Here is an 18,911-nt window from a genome sequence, read left to right as displayed (position 1 = left end):
CGCGGGCAAGTGCTCTACCATCTGAGCTACCGAAGCACGCCTCACACCTGGTCCTCACAGCTTTACTTTTGCCAGTATCTCGTCTCCTACCTTCCAAACTTTACAGAAGCTCTCCTGCCAACCTTGCAGAACTAGCACTCCTGAAAGAAAGGATACTGTGGAGACGTGGCTTAGCCACAGCCTGGGGAATGTTTCCAGAATGAGAGTTTCACTCTGCAGCGGAGTGTGCGCTGATATGTAACTTCCTGGGAGATTAGAGCACTTGCCCGCGAAAGGCAAAGGTCCCAAGTTCGAGTCTCGGTCGGGCACACAGTTTTAATCTGCCAGGAAGTTTCATATCAGCGCACACTCCGCTGCAGAGTGAAAATCTCATTCTGGAAACATCCCCCAGGCTGTGGCTAAGCCATGTCTCCACAGTATCCTTTCTTTCAGGAGTGCTAGTTCTGCAAGGTTCGCAGGAGAGCTTCTGTAAAGTCTGGAAGGTAGGAGACGAGATACTGGCAGAAGTAAAGCTGTGAGGACCGGGCGTGAGTCGTGCTTCGGTAGCTCAGATGGTAGAGCACTTGCCCGCGAAAGGCAAAGGTCCCGAGTTCGAGTCTCGGTCGGGCACACAGTTTTAATCTGCTAGGAGATCTTTCTTGGCCCAGACAGTATGCACCCATCTCCACAACATCAATGTGGCATGTAGTTATCCATTGTAAACAACAGTTCAAACATCCCATCATTGTGGTGCGTGAAGGAGGGGAGCACAGAACCTGAATAAATGGTGTCTGGTTTTCTTCACCAACAAGTAGTAGATTTATCAGATGCCTGTCGATCATCATAAAAGAATATGGATAAAGGGAGTGTGTATTTCAGGCACACAGGTTGAGTAGGGAGCCGGGTCAGTCATGTTTTGAGTCTTTACCGTGTGTGGTGACAGACAGCTCTCATTGATATCAAAGGGAATTTAAGGGATGTACCTTACTAGGACAGGATCTTCCAACTTATTGTCCAGTGCTCACTGGACATTTTGATCATGAGTTCATCTTCTGAGACAATAATGCATGGGCACATGACACGAGTCTCTGAATACCTATCTACAGGAGGCAGGAATGAGCTGAATGGAACTGCTCCCAGTACATCTACATCTACATTTATACTCCGCAAGCCACCCAACGGTGTGTGGCGGAGGGCACTTTACGTGCCACTGTCTTTACCTCCCTTTCCTGTTCCAGTCGCGTATGGTTCGCGGGAAGAACGACTGTCTGAAAGCCTCCGTGCGCGCTCTAATCTCTCTAATTTTACATTCGTGATCTCCTCGGGAGGTATAAGTAGGGGGAAGCAATATATTCGATACCTCATCCAGAAACGCACCCTCTCGAAACCTGGCAAGCAAGCTACACCGCGATGCAGAGCGCCTCTCTTGCAGAGTCTGCCACTTTAGTTTGTTAAACATCTCCGTAACGCTATCACGGTTACCAAATAACCTTGTGACAAAACGCGCCGCTCTTCTTTGGATCTTCTCTATCTCCTCCGTCAGACCGATCTGGTACGGATCCCACACTGATGAGCAATACTCAAGTATAGGTCGAACGAGTGTTTTGTAAGCCACCTCCTTTGTTGATGAACTACATTTTCTAAGGACTCTCCCAATGAATCTCAACCTGGTACCCGCCTTACCAACAATTAATTTTATATGATCATTCCACTTCAAATCGTTCCGCACGCAAACTGCCAGATATTTTACAGAGGTAACTGCTACCAGTGTTTGTTCCGCTATCATATAATCATACAATAAAGGATCCTTCTTTCTATGTATTTGCAATACATTACATTTGTCTATGTTAAGGGTCAGTTGCTACTCCCTGCACCAAGTGCCTATCCGCTGCAGATCTTCCTGCATTTCGCTACAATTTTCTAATGCTGCAATTTCTCTGTATACTACAGCATCATCCGTGAAGAGCCGCATGGGACTTCCGACACTATCTACTAGGTCATTTATATATATTGTGAAAAGCAATGGTCCCATAACACTCCCCTGTGGCACGCCAGAGGTTACTTTAACGTCTGTAGACGTCTCTCCATTGATAACAACATGCTGTGTTCTGTTTGCTAAAAACTCTTCAATACAGCCACACAGCTGGTCTGATATTCCGTAGGCTCTTACTTTGTTTATCAGGCGACAGTGCGGAACTGTATCGAACGCCTTCCGGAAGTCAAGAAAAATAGCATCTACCTGGGAGCCTGTATCTAATATTTTCTGGGTCTCATGAACAAATAAAGCGAGTTGGGTCTCGCACGATTGCTGTTTCCGGATTCCATGTTGATTCCTACATAGTAGATTCTGGGTTTCCAAAAACGACATGATACTCGAGCAAAAAACATGTTCTAAAATTCTACAACAGATCGATGTCAGAGATATACGTCTATAGTTTTGCGCATCTGCTCGACGACCCTTCTTGAAGACTGGGACTACCTGTGCTCTTTTTCAATCATTTGGAACCTTCCGTTCCTCTAGAGACTTGCGGTACACGGCTGTTAGAAGGGGGGCAAGTTCTTTCGCGTACTCTGTGTAGAATCGAATTGGTATCCCGTCAGGTCCAGTGGACTTTCCTCTGTTGAGTGATTCCAGTTGCTTTTCTATTCCTTGGACACTTATTTCGATGTCAGCCATTTTTTCGTTTGTGCGAGGATTTAGAGAAGGAACTGCAGTGCGGTCTTCCTCTGTGAAACAGCTTTGGAAAAAGGTGTTTAGTATTTCAGCTTTACGTGTGTCATCCTCTGTTTCAATGCCATCATCATCCCGGAGTGTCTGGATATGCTGTTTCGAGCCACTTACTGATTTAACGTAAGACCAGAACTTCCTAGGATTTTCTGTCAAGTCGGGACATAGAATTTTACTTTCGAATTCACTGAACGCTTCACGCATAGCCCTCCTTACGCTAACTTTGACATCGTTTAGCTTCTGTTTGTCTGAGAGGTTTTGGCTGCGTTTAAACTTAGAGTGAAGCTCTCTTTGCTTTCGCAGTAGTTTCCTAACTTTGTTGTTGTACCACGGTGGGTTTTTCCCGTCCCTCACAGTTTTACTCGGCACGTACCTGTCTAAAACGCGTTTTACGATTGCCTTGAACTTTTTCCATAAACACTCAACATTGTCAGTGTCGGAACAGAAATTTTCATTTTGATCTGTTAGGTAGTCTGAAATCTGCTTTATATTACTCTTGCTAAACAGATAAACCTTCCTCCATTTTTTTATATTCCTACTAACTTCCATATTCAGGGATGCTGCAACGACCTTATGATCACTGATTCCCTGTTCTGTACATACAGAGTCGAAAAGTTCGGGTCTGTTTGTTATCAGTAGGTCCAAGATGTTATCTCCACGAGTCGGTTCTCTGTTTAATTGCTCGAGGTAATTTTCAGATAGTGCACTCAGTATAATGTCACTCGATGCTCTGTCCCTACCACCTGTCCTAAACATCTGAGTGTCCCAGTCTATATCTGGTAAATTGAAATCTCCACCTAAGACTATAACATGCTGAGAAAATTTATGTGAAATGTATTACAAATTTTCTCTCAGTTGTTCTCCCACTAATGCTACTGAGTCGGGCGGTCGGTAAAAGGAGCCAATTATTAACCTAGCTCGGTTGTTGAGTGTATCCTCCACCCATAATAATTCACAGGAACTATCCACTTCTATTTCACTACAGGATAAACTACTACTAACAGCGACGAACACTCCACCACCGGTTGCATGCAATCTATCCTTTGTAAACACCGTCTGTGCCTTTGTAAAAATTTTGGCAGAATTGATCTCTGGCTTCAACCAGCTTTCTGTACCTATAACGATTTCGGCTTCGGTGCTTTCTATCAGCGCTTGAAGTTCCGGTACTTTACCAACGCAGCTTCGACAGTTTACAATTACAATACCGATTGCTGCTTGGTCCCCGCATGTCCTGACTTTGCCCTGCACCCGTTGAGGCTGTTGCCCTTCCTGTACTTGCCCAAGGCCATCTAACCTAAAAAACCGCCCAGCCCACGCCACACAACCCCTGCTACCCGTATAGCCGCTTGATGTGTGTAGTGGACTCCTGACCTATCCAGCGGAACCCAAAACCCCACCACCCTATGGCGCAAGTCGAGGAATCTGTAGCCCACACGGTCGCAGAACCGTCTCAGCCTCTGATTCAGACCCTCCACTCGGCTCTGTACCAAAGGTCCGCAGTCAGTCCTGTCGACCGCAGTCAGTCCTGTCGACGATGCTGCAGATGGTGAGCTCCGCTTTCATCCCGCTAGCGAGACTGGCAGTCTTCACCAAATCAGATAGTCGCCGGAAGCCAGAGAGGATTTTCTCGGATCCATAGCGACACACATCATTGGTGCCGACATGAGCGACCACCTGCAGATGGGTGCACCCTGTACCCTTCATGGCATCCGGAAGGACCCTTTCCACATCTGGAATGACTCCCCCCGGAATGCACACGGAGTGCACATTGGTTTTCTTCCCCTCTCTTGCTGCCATATCCCGACATGCTACGTGTTTGGCTTGTCAGGGACCACTTGAAATTTGTAGTATGTTCTATAGACAGTGTCTTGTATCATAATTATTAGGTTGGTTCATAAGTTTTTAGCATTTTTGTTTTGCATGTTGGTGTTCCACTTACTGTGAGTTTATTTATCGATTGACACCTTTTATTTGTAGTTCGCTGTTGCTGTCTTAAGTTTACATATTGTCATTTTGTGATTTGGAGATAGTGAGTGGAGATGTGGATGCTAGGAAATGGAGTTCCAAGTGGAGAAACCGTTGGAGATAGTGAGTGGAGATGTGGATGCTAGGAAATGGAGTTCCAAGTGGAGAAACCGTAACATTTTCGACATATTCTTTTGTGTTTCATTAGAGGGGTGACAGCGGCAGAGGTAGCCAGAAACAAAATTGTACCATGTATGGTGACAATCCCATTGGATAGAGCAGAGTAGGAAAATGGTTTTCTCATTTTAAGTAAGATTGTTTTGGCATTAGTGACTCTCCACATTTAGGAAGACCTTCAGGGTTTGATGACGAGCATTTAAACACCTCAATCTACAATGATCCCAGTCAGTGTATGCAAGAACTGGCATATGTGATGAACTGTGATCATTTCACCATTGTGCAACATTTGCATGCAATGGAACAGGTTCAAAGATAGGGTGTATGGGTACCACATGCTCTAAGCCAAAATCACAAAACTCGGCGGGTGGCCATATGTGCTTCTTTGCTTGCTCAACAACAACACCGACCATTCCTATCCTATATTATCACAGGTGATGAGATATGATGTCTTTATGCCAATATCAATAAAGAAAGGAATGGCTGAGCCAAAATAAAGCAGCAACTCCCCATACAAAGACCCCCATGCATCCACAAAAGATAATGTTATACATCTGCTGGAACAGCGACAGTGTGGTTTATTACGAATTGCTTCCCTGAGATGTAACCATCACTGATGATAGTTATTGTCAACAACTGAGATGGCTTTCAGATTCACTCCCGGAGTAACAACCAGCAAGACTACATGAATGTAATGCTATTCCATGATAATGCCCACCTGTATTCTGCTACACTGACAAAAAGCACGATATAGGAGTTGCGTTGGGAAGTCATTTTGCAGCCACCTTATTCACCTGATATTGCGCCATCTGATTTTCACCTTTTCTTCTCTCTATTGAACAACCTTCAAGGACCTTCCTTTCTGGATGAAAATGTGCTTCGAACATTGCTCAAAGAGTTCTTTGCATTGAAACTGTGATTTCCACAGTTGTGGAATTGCAAAAATGTTGGCAGACTTTTGTGAATAGTGAAAGAGAAGTTATTGCTGATGACTGTAGTCTCTTTTATGTGTGTCTGTTGTGTTTATTAAACTTATAGAAAAATGCTACAAACTTATGCACCGACCTAATATTATGTGACATGCACTTATGTAACTGGAATTGGTTCAGCCTAATTTAGTAAATATATGATTTTTTGAAAGTAACTGCAGATATTCACAGGTCATATTTTATACAGAACAAGAAATTACATGTTTGTTATGCTCAGAGCCCTGAAGCTGGTCTCTTGTAAAATTGCAACCAGTCACATATGTATAAATCCAGTAAATACAGCTCTTTGTTTTATTCTTACTACATTTGAGATACATGTCAAGTAGGTGAAAGCATGTCACAGTGCACTGAGATGCAGCAGCACAGGATTAAAAGTTCTCTAGCAACAGACTTTGATTTGATAGACAAGGAAAGATACCCCCTTTCAAACAGAGTGCCTTTATGTTGCTTTATGTTTTGTTTTATTTCAAAGTAAAGTGTTTTTATTTTGTATGTTTGATAAACTTATTCTTTCATTCTCTGCTCCCCTTGAATTTGTCCCCTAAGAAGCTTGCAAATATGCACGTGGTGCAAAATGTTTTTCAGTAGTTCATATTCCTGTACTGAAAATAATATTACCTAAATGGATAAATATTGTTATGTTTTGTTGCTTAATTAGTAGATGTTTAGATCTTTTTACTGTCCAATGTTAATTCATGTCCACCCAGTCAGAACACCACTACGATATTTGGTTGTCTCGTACATCTGTATGGGTGAATGTATTGGTTGTTAAGCTTCATCCTATGTTTTGATTTGTATTATTCACAACAGTTTCGTGCCCAGTGGCTTCAGGCAGTTCCCTAGTGCCGTTATGGAACAGTCAATATAGGCCAATAATCTTACGGCCTAATGTGCTTCATGCCTTCACAAACACAAGTGCAAACAATTTATTTTGATACTCTGCATATCATCATTGTGTGCCACCTATTACAGTGGGCTGCGAACATAAGCTAATTTTTCTCTGGCTGTTCTTGTTCACTGACAGTCTTACCTTAATCTTATCTGAATACCTCTTGTTGTTTGAAAGTGAGTGTCCACATCATAAAATTACACCTCGAGACAATTCAGTGGCATTGGTTGTACCACTCTTGTGATTGGCCAGCTTCTGTCCTTCCAGTGGCTCCTCAGACGCTGATAAATCACACTGCTGAGAATCTGTGTCATCTTCATTCGTACAGTTCCAGCATACCTGATTCTGTGCTTTCAGTAGCTAAGCAACAGACAAGTTGTTATATTTGTTTGCATAACTTGTCCACATGAGAGGAAGGCATTTTTGTTCTTTGTGTAAAAATGTGTAGTGATTATAGTCCAAGTCCAGTAACACAACATTCTTCTCAGAATATCTTGAATAGTCTGCTAGTTGTTTTGTCCAGTAGGTGAAGTTTTCTCCGTATGAATATATTAAATAGTTAAATGGAATATATATTCTTTCATTCAGTTTGCTCTTCTCTTTACCATCGTACTACATTCAAAAATGATCCTAAAGTTTGCATTTGTAATCTAGTTGAATGATTGTCTCCTTAAATTCTGTGATTAGGACTTGTCATATGTTGATATAAAAAACCTTAAGTAATAATGTCTGCATACAAATCATACTGTTAATTAAATACATAAACAGAAGCAAATCGTGCAGATAAATATGCAGATCATTCAGATAACCAAGTACATAAACCAAACAAAATCTTCATTTATACTATATCCAGTGACACATGGCTACATTTAACTTGAGTTATGGTTGCTCTTGAACTCATAAAATTCATGTACTCTTCAACACTGTAAAAGCTTTCACTTATAAGCATTTTCTTAAGCTTGTTTTTAATTTTTGAGGTTAGGGCACTAAAACAGATTTTGGGATGATACTTGTACATTGCACTTTAGTGATACTGGACTTTCTTTTGTACTTCTCTATGAAAGTCAGTTCTTTGTCTAGTTCACAGTCATGGTAATCTCTGTTTAAAAAAAGAAAAAAAAAAAAGAAAGAACCGGGGATGGGATTTCAAAGGGCATATACTTTCGTAGACATATATAGATGGAAGAGTCATAACTTCCAGTTCTTTCAATATTTCTTTTGTGGCGGCGTTCGTAGCGTCAAACAATTCGCTGTAGAAATGGCTTACGAAGTCACCGCCACACTTTTTATAGCAGGCCGACCGGTCCGCTGGAACAGTGAACAGAAAGATGAAAACCCAAACACTCTGAGTAAATAAAAGTCGGTACTTACCTTTATTAACGAAGATACAGAAACACAGTAGTGAATTCAGTGTCTACAGAAATCTGTCTAGTTCGAGTCGGAGCGGCTAGGTCAGCGTCGGCTGACGACAAACAACAACTCTGCTGCGATGAACACACAACTGACTAGCAAGTACACAATTCGGTGGAGAGTATACAACTGAGCGGCGAATACAGAACTGTCCTAGCGCTCGCGACTCCAGCGCTTAAGAAACCAGAAGCCAGCGGTGGCGCGCGCAGACTTGTAGCGATTTGCTGTCTCGCTGGTGCTGCTTATGCGGACGGCGTCCGGACTTTGATGCTGCCAACCTTTTGGCAGCGGGCTCGGGTGGCATTACTGGCTAGGATATAACACTCCTCCCCCCCAAATCGCCGCACCGTCGTTGAATAATGACGTGGCGAGCGTCGACGGCGGGGGAGGGGTCTGGCCGCAGGCGTAGCAGAAGAGACCGGGGCGGAGACTGTTGTCGGTGGCAGTCCCCGGTCCGCACCCCAGCATTGGCTGCGCGGGGCCTCAGGAAACACCGACTGAAAACCGAGGTCAGGGTGCATGCCTGTGACCACGGGCGCAGCTTCTGGTACTGGACGCGACGGGGCGTCGGGACCCACGAAGAGGGGCAGCGTCTCCTGACGCTGCGTCGACGGCTGCTGAGTGGGCGCCGGACAAAGCGCTGCGGTGTCAGACTCCTTGGGGGTGCCCAAGGAAAGCGGCTGCAGGACAGGCTGCACAGCCACCGCTTGGGACGTCCATCAGCTCCGAAGGCGGTGGCGACTGAAGAGGGACCGCAGGCGCCGGAGCGACCACCTGGGGCGCTCCCGGATGAAGCTGCGCGGGAGGCATCAACGGGACGGGCTGTCGGCGTGGTAGCGGCGACGGCTGCTGCTGCTGCTGCCCTGGGGGCGGCAGCAAAGTTGGAAGGCGCGGCTGGAACCCGCCGCGGACCAAATCTGTGGACAAAGAACGAGCGGCAGAATCCGGGCGGCCAGTGCGGCGCAACTGGTTCTGATGCCTCCTGTGCACCTTGAACAGTATAAAAACCGCGACCCTGGACCCTTATCACGGTACCACGTTCCCAACGACGGCGACCGTGATAAACTCTGAAAAAAAACGGCGTCGTTGCGCTGAAAACGCGTGCGATGCTCAGAAGCGGCGAGTCGATCCGGGGGGTGCAACAACCGTAGTAGGGTGCGATGACGACGGCCGTGGAGAAGCTCCGCAGGCGAAGGGCCGTCGCGTGGCGAGGTCCGGTACGACGACAGGAACGTGATGAGGGCCTGCTGACGAGAGTGCGTAGCACGAAGGCGGTCCATATGATCCTTGAATGTGCGTACAAAACGTTCCGCTGCACCATTCGATTGAGGGTGGAACGGCGGAGTAAGAACATGGCGAATGCCATTGGCAGAACAAAAACTTTCAAATTCAGCAGAGGTAAATTGTGGACCATTGTCAGACACTAAAACTTCTGGAAGACCCTCAATACAAAAAATTGAAGTCAACGCCTGTATAGTTTGTGCAGACATTGTAGACTGCATGGGCACAACAAACGGAAAATTACTAAATGCATCTATCACGATGAGCCAACGAGAATTCCAATATGGACCAGCGAAATCAATATGTACTCGCTGCCAGGGACCGGCAGGGCGTGCCCACTCAAAATAGCGTTGAGGCGGAGCAGCTTGGTGTTTGGCACACGTCGAACAATCTGTAGACATCTGCGTAATCTGCTTATCAATGCCGATCCATGTACAATGACGGCGGGCAAGCTGCTTGGTGCGGACCACTCCCCAATGACCTTGATGCAACAAGTCGAGGACCTTGGATTGGAGCACTTGGGGAACCACTACACGAAGCTGGTCATTCTCGGTGCGTAACAGCAAATCTCCGTGCGAAACAGACAACAGATGACGTTGCGGATAATAGCGACGAACCACAGGATCCGATATGTCCTTTGCCTTGGACGGCCAACCACGTTGAACAAAACGTAATAGTAAACTCAGATGAGGATCCGTAGCTGTCTCACGTGCCACCTGACGATAATCAATCGGAAAATCCCGGAGGGATTGATGCTTATCGGCGTCAATCTGATGGCAAGAGTCGTCAGAGGAATCGAAGACATCATCCACAGCAATCGGCAATCTAGAAAGCGCATCAGCGTTTGCATGCTGAGCGTTAGGGCGATACAGTATCTCATACTGGTATTGTGATAACAAAAGAGCCCAACGTTGTAGTCTCTGAGCTGTCCGCTGAGGAACTGGTTTAGACGGATGAAACAGTGACGTCAGGGGGCTTGTGATCTGTTACTAAATAGAATGGTCTACCATAGAGGTAGTGATGGAATTTTGTGACACCGAACACAATAGCCAACGCTTCCTTGTCCAATTGGCTATAATTACACTGAGCTTTGTTTAGCAATTTAGATGCGAACGCAATGGGACGTTCGGTGTTACCGACTCGGTGAGACAACACAGCACCGAGGCCGAAAGAAGAGGCATCTCAAGCTAACACCAGAGGCTTGTTAGGGTCGTAATGGACCAGACAACGATCATTCAATAAAGCCTCTTTAAGCTGCTGAAAGGCTGATTGGCAATCAGCTGACCACACAAACTGAACATTCTTACGGCGGAGACGATGCAACGGTGCAGCAATCTGTGATGCATTAGGTATAAACCTAATATAGTATGTCAATTTGCCAAGAACTGCTTGCAATTCATGCAGATTGCGAGGGGCGGGCAAATCACGAATAGCTGCTAAATGTGACTGGGAGGGATGAATGCCTTGAGCATTAATAACATGTCCCAGATACTCCATCTCCGTAAGGAAAAATGAACATTTATCGATGTTGCAACATAGGCCTGCCTGAGACAACACTGTAAACAAACACTCCAAATTACGGAAATGTTCAGCAGGCGTCCGACCGGACACAACAATATCGTCTAAATAGTTGCAACACGATGGCACATTAGCCAGAAGTTGTGACAAAAAACGCTGAAAAACATCTGGAGCTGACGCACAACCAAAAGGCAAACGCAGAAAACGGAACAACCCCAACGATGTGTATATGACAAAATACTGTTGTGATTGCTCGTCGAGGGGCAATTGCAAATATGCTTCACGGAGATCAATTTTGGAAAAGAAACGAGCTTCCCCTAACTTATCCATCAGCTCGTCCGGTCTAGGCAAAGGAAAAGAATCAATGACAGTCTGAGGATTAAATGTCGACTTAAAATCAGCACACAAATGTAACTTGCCAGACGGTTTCTTTATAATAACTAAGGGAGAAGCCCACTGGCTCGCTGAAATGGGTTGAATAACACCGTTGTTTTGCCAACGACGAAGTTCATCTTCTACAGGTGCCCGGAGGGCGTGAGGCACTGGACGAGCACGACAAAATCGAGGCTGAGCATTATCTTTTAAAGTAATATGAGCGGCAAAGTTCGCAGCACAACCTAGTTCGTCTTTAAATATGTCACTGTATCGTTTACACAAATCGGTTATGCTGTCTTGAGGAACAACAACAGAATTAATTTGCAACACATTGTCTTGGATAGACAGGCCAAACAAGTCAAAACAGTCTAATCCGAAAATGTTAATGTTTACACTGTCTGTAGCGCGGAGCACTGTGAATGAAACTGTTTTTGTATTGCCACGGAATGTGGCTGGCACGCTACATACACCTAACACAGGAATTTGTTCTCCACTATAAGTAGCCAAAGAATGTTTTGCCGCTGAAAGTTTAGGACGGCTGATAGCCGCATACGTAGCACTATTTATGAGAGTCACAGACGCACCAGTGTCTAATTGAAAATTGAAGGTCTTATCCTGGATGCGTAGCTTCACAAATAGTTTATTACACTGCCTCTGGATCGGTGCAGTGGAGGGGGAAGACACAAAATCAGCGCGTTTAGCGCGTGTTCGCTGCTTACGACAACTCGTGGGTTGGGCGGGTGGAACAACAACTCCCGCTTCACTTGCAGTCTGTACATTACTTTTTACAGCGTTTGAATTACGCCTGGGTCGCATAGCAGAGGGCTGGGTGGGTGGCTTATTGCGAACAAGTTTATTACCCACACGAACCGTGGAAGAGTCTTTAAACGCGACCTTCTGGGCGGGCTGGCTTTGAAGAACATGAATATCCATGGGCTGGGCAGCACTAGAATTGTTCTTGCGTTTACGCAAACAAACAGTCTGGATGTGTCCTTTCCTTTGACAAAAGTGACAAACCGCGTTTCTCAACGGGCAACGTTCACGAGGATGAGCAAGAACACACTTAGGGCAAGACTTAACTCTATCATTTTGCACACGTGGCTGACGAATGTGTTTAACATGACGCGGCCGGCTAGTGTTTACAGTCTGACTCTGCCGGTGGGGCCGCGGGCGTGACATAACTTGCTTAGCACAGGCAATTTGAGAAATACATGGCTGATCTAACTCACACTCAGCATAGTCAAAAGTATCTTGGGCTGCAATGATGTTCATCACAGTCTCTAATGACGGGTCAGGCAACTTTAAGATAGCAGCACGAATACGAGAATCTGCAATGTTTTGAGTAATAGCGTCTCGTAACATGACATCACTGTAGGAAGCTCCACACACACACAATTAAATCGGCACTGACGGGTGAGGCCCCGTAAATCTGTTAACCACTGTTTATTAGATTGATGTGACAGTTTCTTTAATCTGAAGAACTTGAATCTGGCTGCTGCCACATGAACTCGCGACTCGAAATACTCAGCAAGCTTGTTAACAACAACGTCATAGTCTAAAGCTTCTGGCTGGGATTCCGGGAACAACTTACAAAGCAGTCGATAGACTTCCACGCCTGCAGTGGAAATTAAATAAAGCTGCCGCTCAGTACCTGTGATTTTGTAGACTGTCATGTGCGCCTGCAACTGCGCGAAATATTCTCGCCATTCTTCGCTTGATGCATCAAAAGCACGGAAAGGTGGTGCTGCCTGTGCTTGTTCCTTTTGTGTTGGAGGATTAGCCGCTTGTTTGGCGATTACGTCCACCAGACTTTGTATTTGCTGACTCTGTAACAAGATCAACTGTTGTAATTCGGCAGACATAGTGAACACAAATTAAACCAGCCCCCAAAATTTTATCTCTATAATAAGTATAACCAGAAACAAGTTCGACCAGCCCTGCACACGAGTTCGGAAGTCCTCGTCGCCAGTTTTGTGGCGGCGTTCGTAGCGTCAAACAATTCGCTGTAGAAACGGCTTACGAAGTCACCGCCACACTTTTAATAGCGGGCCGACCGGTCCGCTGGAACAGTGAACAGAAAGATGAAAACCCAAACACTCTGAGTAAATAAAAGTCAGTACTTATCTTTATTAACGAAGATACAGAAACACAGTAGTGAACTCAGTGTCTACAGAAATCTGTCTAGTTCGAGTCGGAGCGGCTAGGTCAGCGTCGGCTGACGACAAACAACTCTGCTGCGATGAACACACAACTGACTAGCAAGTACACAATTCGGTGGCGAGTATACAACTGAGCGGCGAATACAGAACTGTCCTAGCGCTCGCGACTCCAGCGCTTAAGAAACCAGAAGCCAGCGGTGGCGCGCGCAGACTTGTAGCGATTTGCTGTCTCGCTGGCGCTGCTTATGCGGACGGCGTCCGGACTTTGATGCTGCCAACCTTTTGGCAGCGGGCTCGGGTGGCATTACTGGCTAGGATATAACAATTTTCCTACAGGACTTCCTATGTGTAACACCTTTTATAATTTTTATTGCTCATTTTTGAATAGTAAAAGAGTGTTCTACTAGGCTTTAAATACCCAAAAATAGGAAACTATATTGCTGTAGACTGTACACAAATGCAGAATAGGCACTCATCACTGTTTCTTTGCTGTAGGTATTTTTGAGCATTCTAAGTACATAACAGCATTTACTTCATTTTTTTATTGATAATTATGTTACCCTGTCAAGATACTGAGGGTCTCTGAATGTTGAAACTTATTTTGTTGATGTGAGTCTAAATACATGTTGAGTCAGTATTTTGTGAGACTCATTGTTACTTCTAAAACAATCAATTATTGATAAAATTATTTAATTGGATAAATAAAAATCTATTTATTCAATTGAATAATTTTATCATTGTTACTTCTGTCACTTTCGTAGTGACCTGTCAAAAGAGAGGTTAGCATGATGTATGCAGGCATGGCCTTAAAATTTCTAACATTCTGTAGTATAATATTATCATAAGTAATAGCTTATATACACTAATTATGGTTTCAAAAGTTTAATTCTTTGTTGTCATTTATTCCAAACTTTAGGTGTAGTCGTTTCGAATCAGAAATATCGAAACTTCGTATCCTGAAGCCAGTTCGTGTGTGCCAACGCTGCTATACTTTGTTGCGGCCCCAGCACGCTTCAGGTGATAGTGGTACATAGTTCCCAGTGTTAGTGATACACAGCAACCAGCATCCTTCATAGAGAATAGTAGTTCACACCATTGCCTGGTGTATTGTCAATTCACCTCAGGAGGTATTGTATCATGTGAAATCCTCTTTCATTTCCATAAGGTGCAACTTGTATTATGACTAGCAGTATTGATGATACAAACAATAATGGATTTTGTTACTTAGTTGATTAATGTATTGGTAAAGCTGGAATTATGAGTAATGCAACTGTCAAATTATTGGGCATAAATGTGAGGAAGCGAGGGTAAAAGAATGCTTTGTCTTTTTGGAAGACAAGTTGTATGAACACCAAATAATAAATGTATCATAGTTTTGTTATGCTTTTGTACTGTATTTTGTAAGTTTAATTTGCTGCAGGGTGTTAATAAATGTCAGTCTCAACAGTCATATGTATAGTCAGTGCCATTTGATGCTCCAAGTCAGATGCTAGTTTTATGTGAAATTTTAATAACTAGAAATGGCTTCAGATTTTAATTCTTGAATGCTAATAATTGTGAGTTTTTCCTCCCTTTGTTGTTGTTCTTGTTCTTGTAATGACCTATGGCTGTGTCAGTCTCTACCACCCTCCTTTTCTCTCTCATGCTGTCTGGATAATAAGTCATAGTTATAAATACATAGTAAATTGACAGCAGTGGAATTTCCACAAATATTTCTTTAAGTTCCATTAGATTTGTGGTGGAGCTGAATATGACGATGAACTTTGTTTCTTTAGCTTTTTTGTGATTCTTTTTAAATTATTATTAGTATAATAGCCTTGTAAACTGGTCTTTATTGTTTTTACAATTACTAAAATTTAATTTTCAGTTAATCATTGTTATAAAGATGTTAAATTACATTTTGTAATAATAATTATTCTTCTTCTGAATGAAGAATTTTAATTGCTAGTTTTGTTCTTCTGAAAGAAGAATTGTTGTTACAGTTATTAAGTGTAATTTTCAATTAATCTTTGTTATACGGCTATTAATCTATATTTTGTCCTAAATATTGGTTTGTATAAAGGAAGTTATGTTTTGATACTGTGTCGGCAGTCTCCCAGTATTTACAAGAAAAGTATTGATATGGAATTATGCACTCCAATACTGGCATTCTTTCCACTTGGTAGTCTTAGATGTTGGACAGTATTTACAAATAAAGTAAATATTTTTGTTGCCAGCAAAATTTGCCAGTATTATATTCAATGGTTCTAATACTTTCAAGCAGGAAACAAATGAAAAAAAAAAAATATGAAAAAGTATGTTCTATACATTCTTTCATAGTAAAGATACACTTAGTTCATTTGCTGAAAATTTGAGTTATTTGTTCATTTGATGTATTAGCACAAATTATGAAGTTTCAGAATGACATTACTTAGCACAAAACTGGAGTGTTTTTATGTTAGTTTTAATATGAAATGAAATGGACATTAATTTAAATTATAATTTTTGCTTGATCTCTTGCAATATTCTAGGATTTTTAAGTAATTTTATGTCTGTTGAAACTTTTGTGTGTTTTCCTGCTTTAGATTGGAAATATTATTTTTATTTTTTGCCTACTGCCATCTTTCAATACTACGAGAGGAGATTACTAGGCCTATAATGTCTTGCTAGTTAATTTGGAAAGTACATATAGAAGATAATGTCTGTCCATTCACTTTGTAGACAGTGCAGTAGCTTTGTCATTAACTTATAATATAGATGAACAAATCATGACAGAGAAAAGTGTGTTTACAAATGGCGGTACCTGAGGAAGATGGCTATGGCATGTTGCATATATCATTATTCAAACGAAGTATTAAATTAAAAGAAGAAGGATGATTTATCTAGAAGCTTATAAAAATATTGTTACCAAACACTTGACTTGTGTAATTATTGTGTGGCTGGTGTAAACGATATATTAGTTTATGCTCTCATATGTTGCTACTTAGATGTTTGCTTGTTGAATTTAATTCATAGCTTACTGAGCAACACTTTAATTATTAAGTCATTATCTATTTTTGCATTCAACATAGACTTAAATATTTTGGGTTTAGTTGTCTGTTTTGTTAAGTATACGTTAGACACCCTTCACTTTGAAAGCTAAATCTGGAAAGCAGACCAAAAATGCATTTGTCATTCATAAAATAGAGAATGCCAGAAGATAATGTGCATTTCTAATTTACTTCTGTTAACATTATATGACAGTTTAGAAATGGCACTCAGTGTGGATATATTTTTAATAAATTGTGTTTTAATTCTAGTGATACCAAACACATTTTACACTTCTTACACTTGCTGGAACGATGTGAGTTAGATCCTTTTAAGCTGTTAATTTTAAATTATCATAGTTTGCCTGTACACTTGTGTAAATTTAGGTATGCATCATCATACGCCCTAAAATATCGTTTTCGACTCTTTGAATGTTTAACAAAAATAATAATTCCGTTCTGAAGCTTCAGGAGGTCTCAGTACAGTATGAAATTGCTGCAGTCTGAAAGATTAATTCTGTTTCTTATTGCTTGTTTCTCATCAACCCATGGTTTTAAATTCTGTGTTTAAAAAATACAATACGTAAAGCAACCAAGTAACATTTAATCATAAAATGTTTTCTAAATTAAGTACATCACTTGCTGCATCACACAAGTCTACATTTACCTTCTGAAAAAGTGTTGCCTTTAAATATTTGGTTCTTAGTGACTCGGAATATATCTCAACAGATGATCAACCAAGCAGCTGTTACAAAGAACACATACTTCACAAGTGAAAGTAGGTTATTTTTGTCCTGTGTGACATAGCAGTTACATCCCTCTTCTCAAAATATTGCTTTGTTCCAAATTCATCTTTTATCATGGTGCAGATACGAGACCACAGTATTTGTTGTTATTTTCTTGCCCTTGATTCTTCACCACTTTATTCACTTGGGTCGTTAATTTGGCAACTCACTTGCAGAGCTTACAAGTATGGCAACATCTGTGTCAGCTACTACTTGTCTGTATTTCTAATTGGTTTATAGGTCTGTTATTGTATTTTGTCCCATTCAAACAAATTTTTACTTTGTTAATAACTTGAACTTATGGATCTTAACATGAAAAACCAAAAAGATGAACTAGAGTGGTGAAAATAGCCCAAAGAAAACAAATCAGTCACAACATGGCTCAGTATACGTAGTCTCTCTCTCTCTCTCTCTCTCTCTCTCTCTCTCTCTCTCTCTCTCTGTAATCCACCCCCACCCTCCTCTCCCTTCTCTATCTTTTCCTCTGTATCTCTTTCTCACTCACATTTTGAATACAAAAGCTGAAGAGGAATTCAGTTCTCTGTGCTGTGCTGTTGTTTTCGAAGTAAATGTGTCATGACAGTCATTGTGTTAGGCCCTATGTCATAATTTTCATATAACTGATCCTTTGTTCAATTGAGATCAGTCTTCAAAACGTGATTGCCTTGTACACTTAATACTAAATTATTATTTAGTACTTTTGTTGTAAAGCCCAAAAAATAATATATACGAGTTCTTTATATATTACAGGCATTTATTACACTTAACAAAATCTGTGAAGACAGTCGTCACACCAACACATAAATGACTGTGCAATATAAGAGATGTAACGTAACTGTACTTACATTCACAATACATACGGGCAAGCTTGGCACATACCTACAGTATTTTAGTAAACTAGGAAGAAGTCAAAACCATTTGGGTAGTACAGAAATAAAAATGTTTTGTCATTGTAATGCTGCTTTTGTATACTGCCAGACTTATATCAAAACATGACTATTTTCTGTGTATTCTACATAATACAAATTGTACAATTTTTATACTCAAGTGAAAAATTCATAACCCTAATCTCCGAGAAATGGAAAGGCTGAAAAATCTGCTCAGCTGCTGTTATCTGTTCCTGTAAGCTATTATTTTGTTTATTTTGGCCATATTTTAATTGAGTTTTGTGAAACAGACGTACTGTTTGACATTGCTGAGTCATTCTACTTCTTACTACTGAATTCTGAAAGTGTAAGTACCATTGAGATTGCCTTGTTTCCTCCTAGCTGCTATTTGATTTGAATAAAAAGTCATGATCATACTTCTGAAGAATAAATTGATAGTTTAGGAACAACATCAATTGTCCAAAGTATCATATTTGTCATTTATAAAATACCATTTTTCTTCTACCAACTACCTGTGTCTTCTTTCTCTTGGCGTCATTCCAAACCATTATTTTTTATTTTAAAAATCTAAACATTTACAGCACCATGGTTTTCTCAAGTTCCAATAACAATATTAGATTACCAAATACATAGGCCTTATGATATCAGTAGAACTCCTCTCAGAAGTGTTGGCATGTATATCAACTACTTAAATGGTGTCTTGTCCAGGTGGTGGTGATGATGATTGTGGATTATTTTGTGCATTGTGATACTTTCTGCTATAT

At 41.8% G+C, this 18,911-nt stretch overlaps 1 protein-coding gene across 1 annotated transcript in view; it reads left to right on the top strand.

Annotated features, from left to right (window-relative positions):
- Positions 1–15,292, top strand: part of LOC124777290 (WD repeat and FYVE domain-containing protein 3) — a 299,899-nt gene extending 284,607 nt beyond the window's left edge. Inside the window, exon 55 of the mRNA XM_047252642.1 lies at positions 14,387–15,292. Within this exon, the coding sequence (XP_047108598.1) occupies positions 14,387–14,504 (118 nt within the window). The 3' untranslated portion in view covers positions 14,505–15,292. The remainder of the gene's footprint in view (positions 1–14,386) is intronic.
- Positions 15,293–18,911: the final 3,619 nt, after the last annotated feature.

Source organism: Schistocerca piceifrons, chromosome 1 (assembly GCF_021461385.2).
Source record: "Schistocerca piceifrons isolate TAMUIC-IGC-003096 chromosome 1, iqSchPice1.1, whole genome shotgun sequence".
Classification (NCBI taxonomy): Eukaryota; Metazoa; Arthropoda; class Insecta; order Orthoptera; family Acrididae; genus Schistocerca; species Schistocerca piceifrons.
This window is presented reverse-complemented; position numbering and strand designations above follow the sequence as displayed.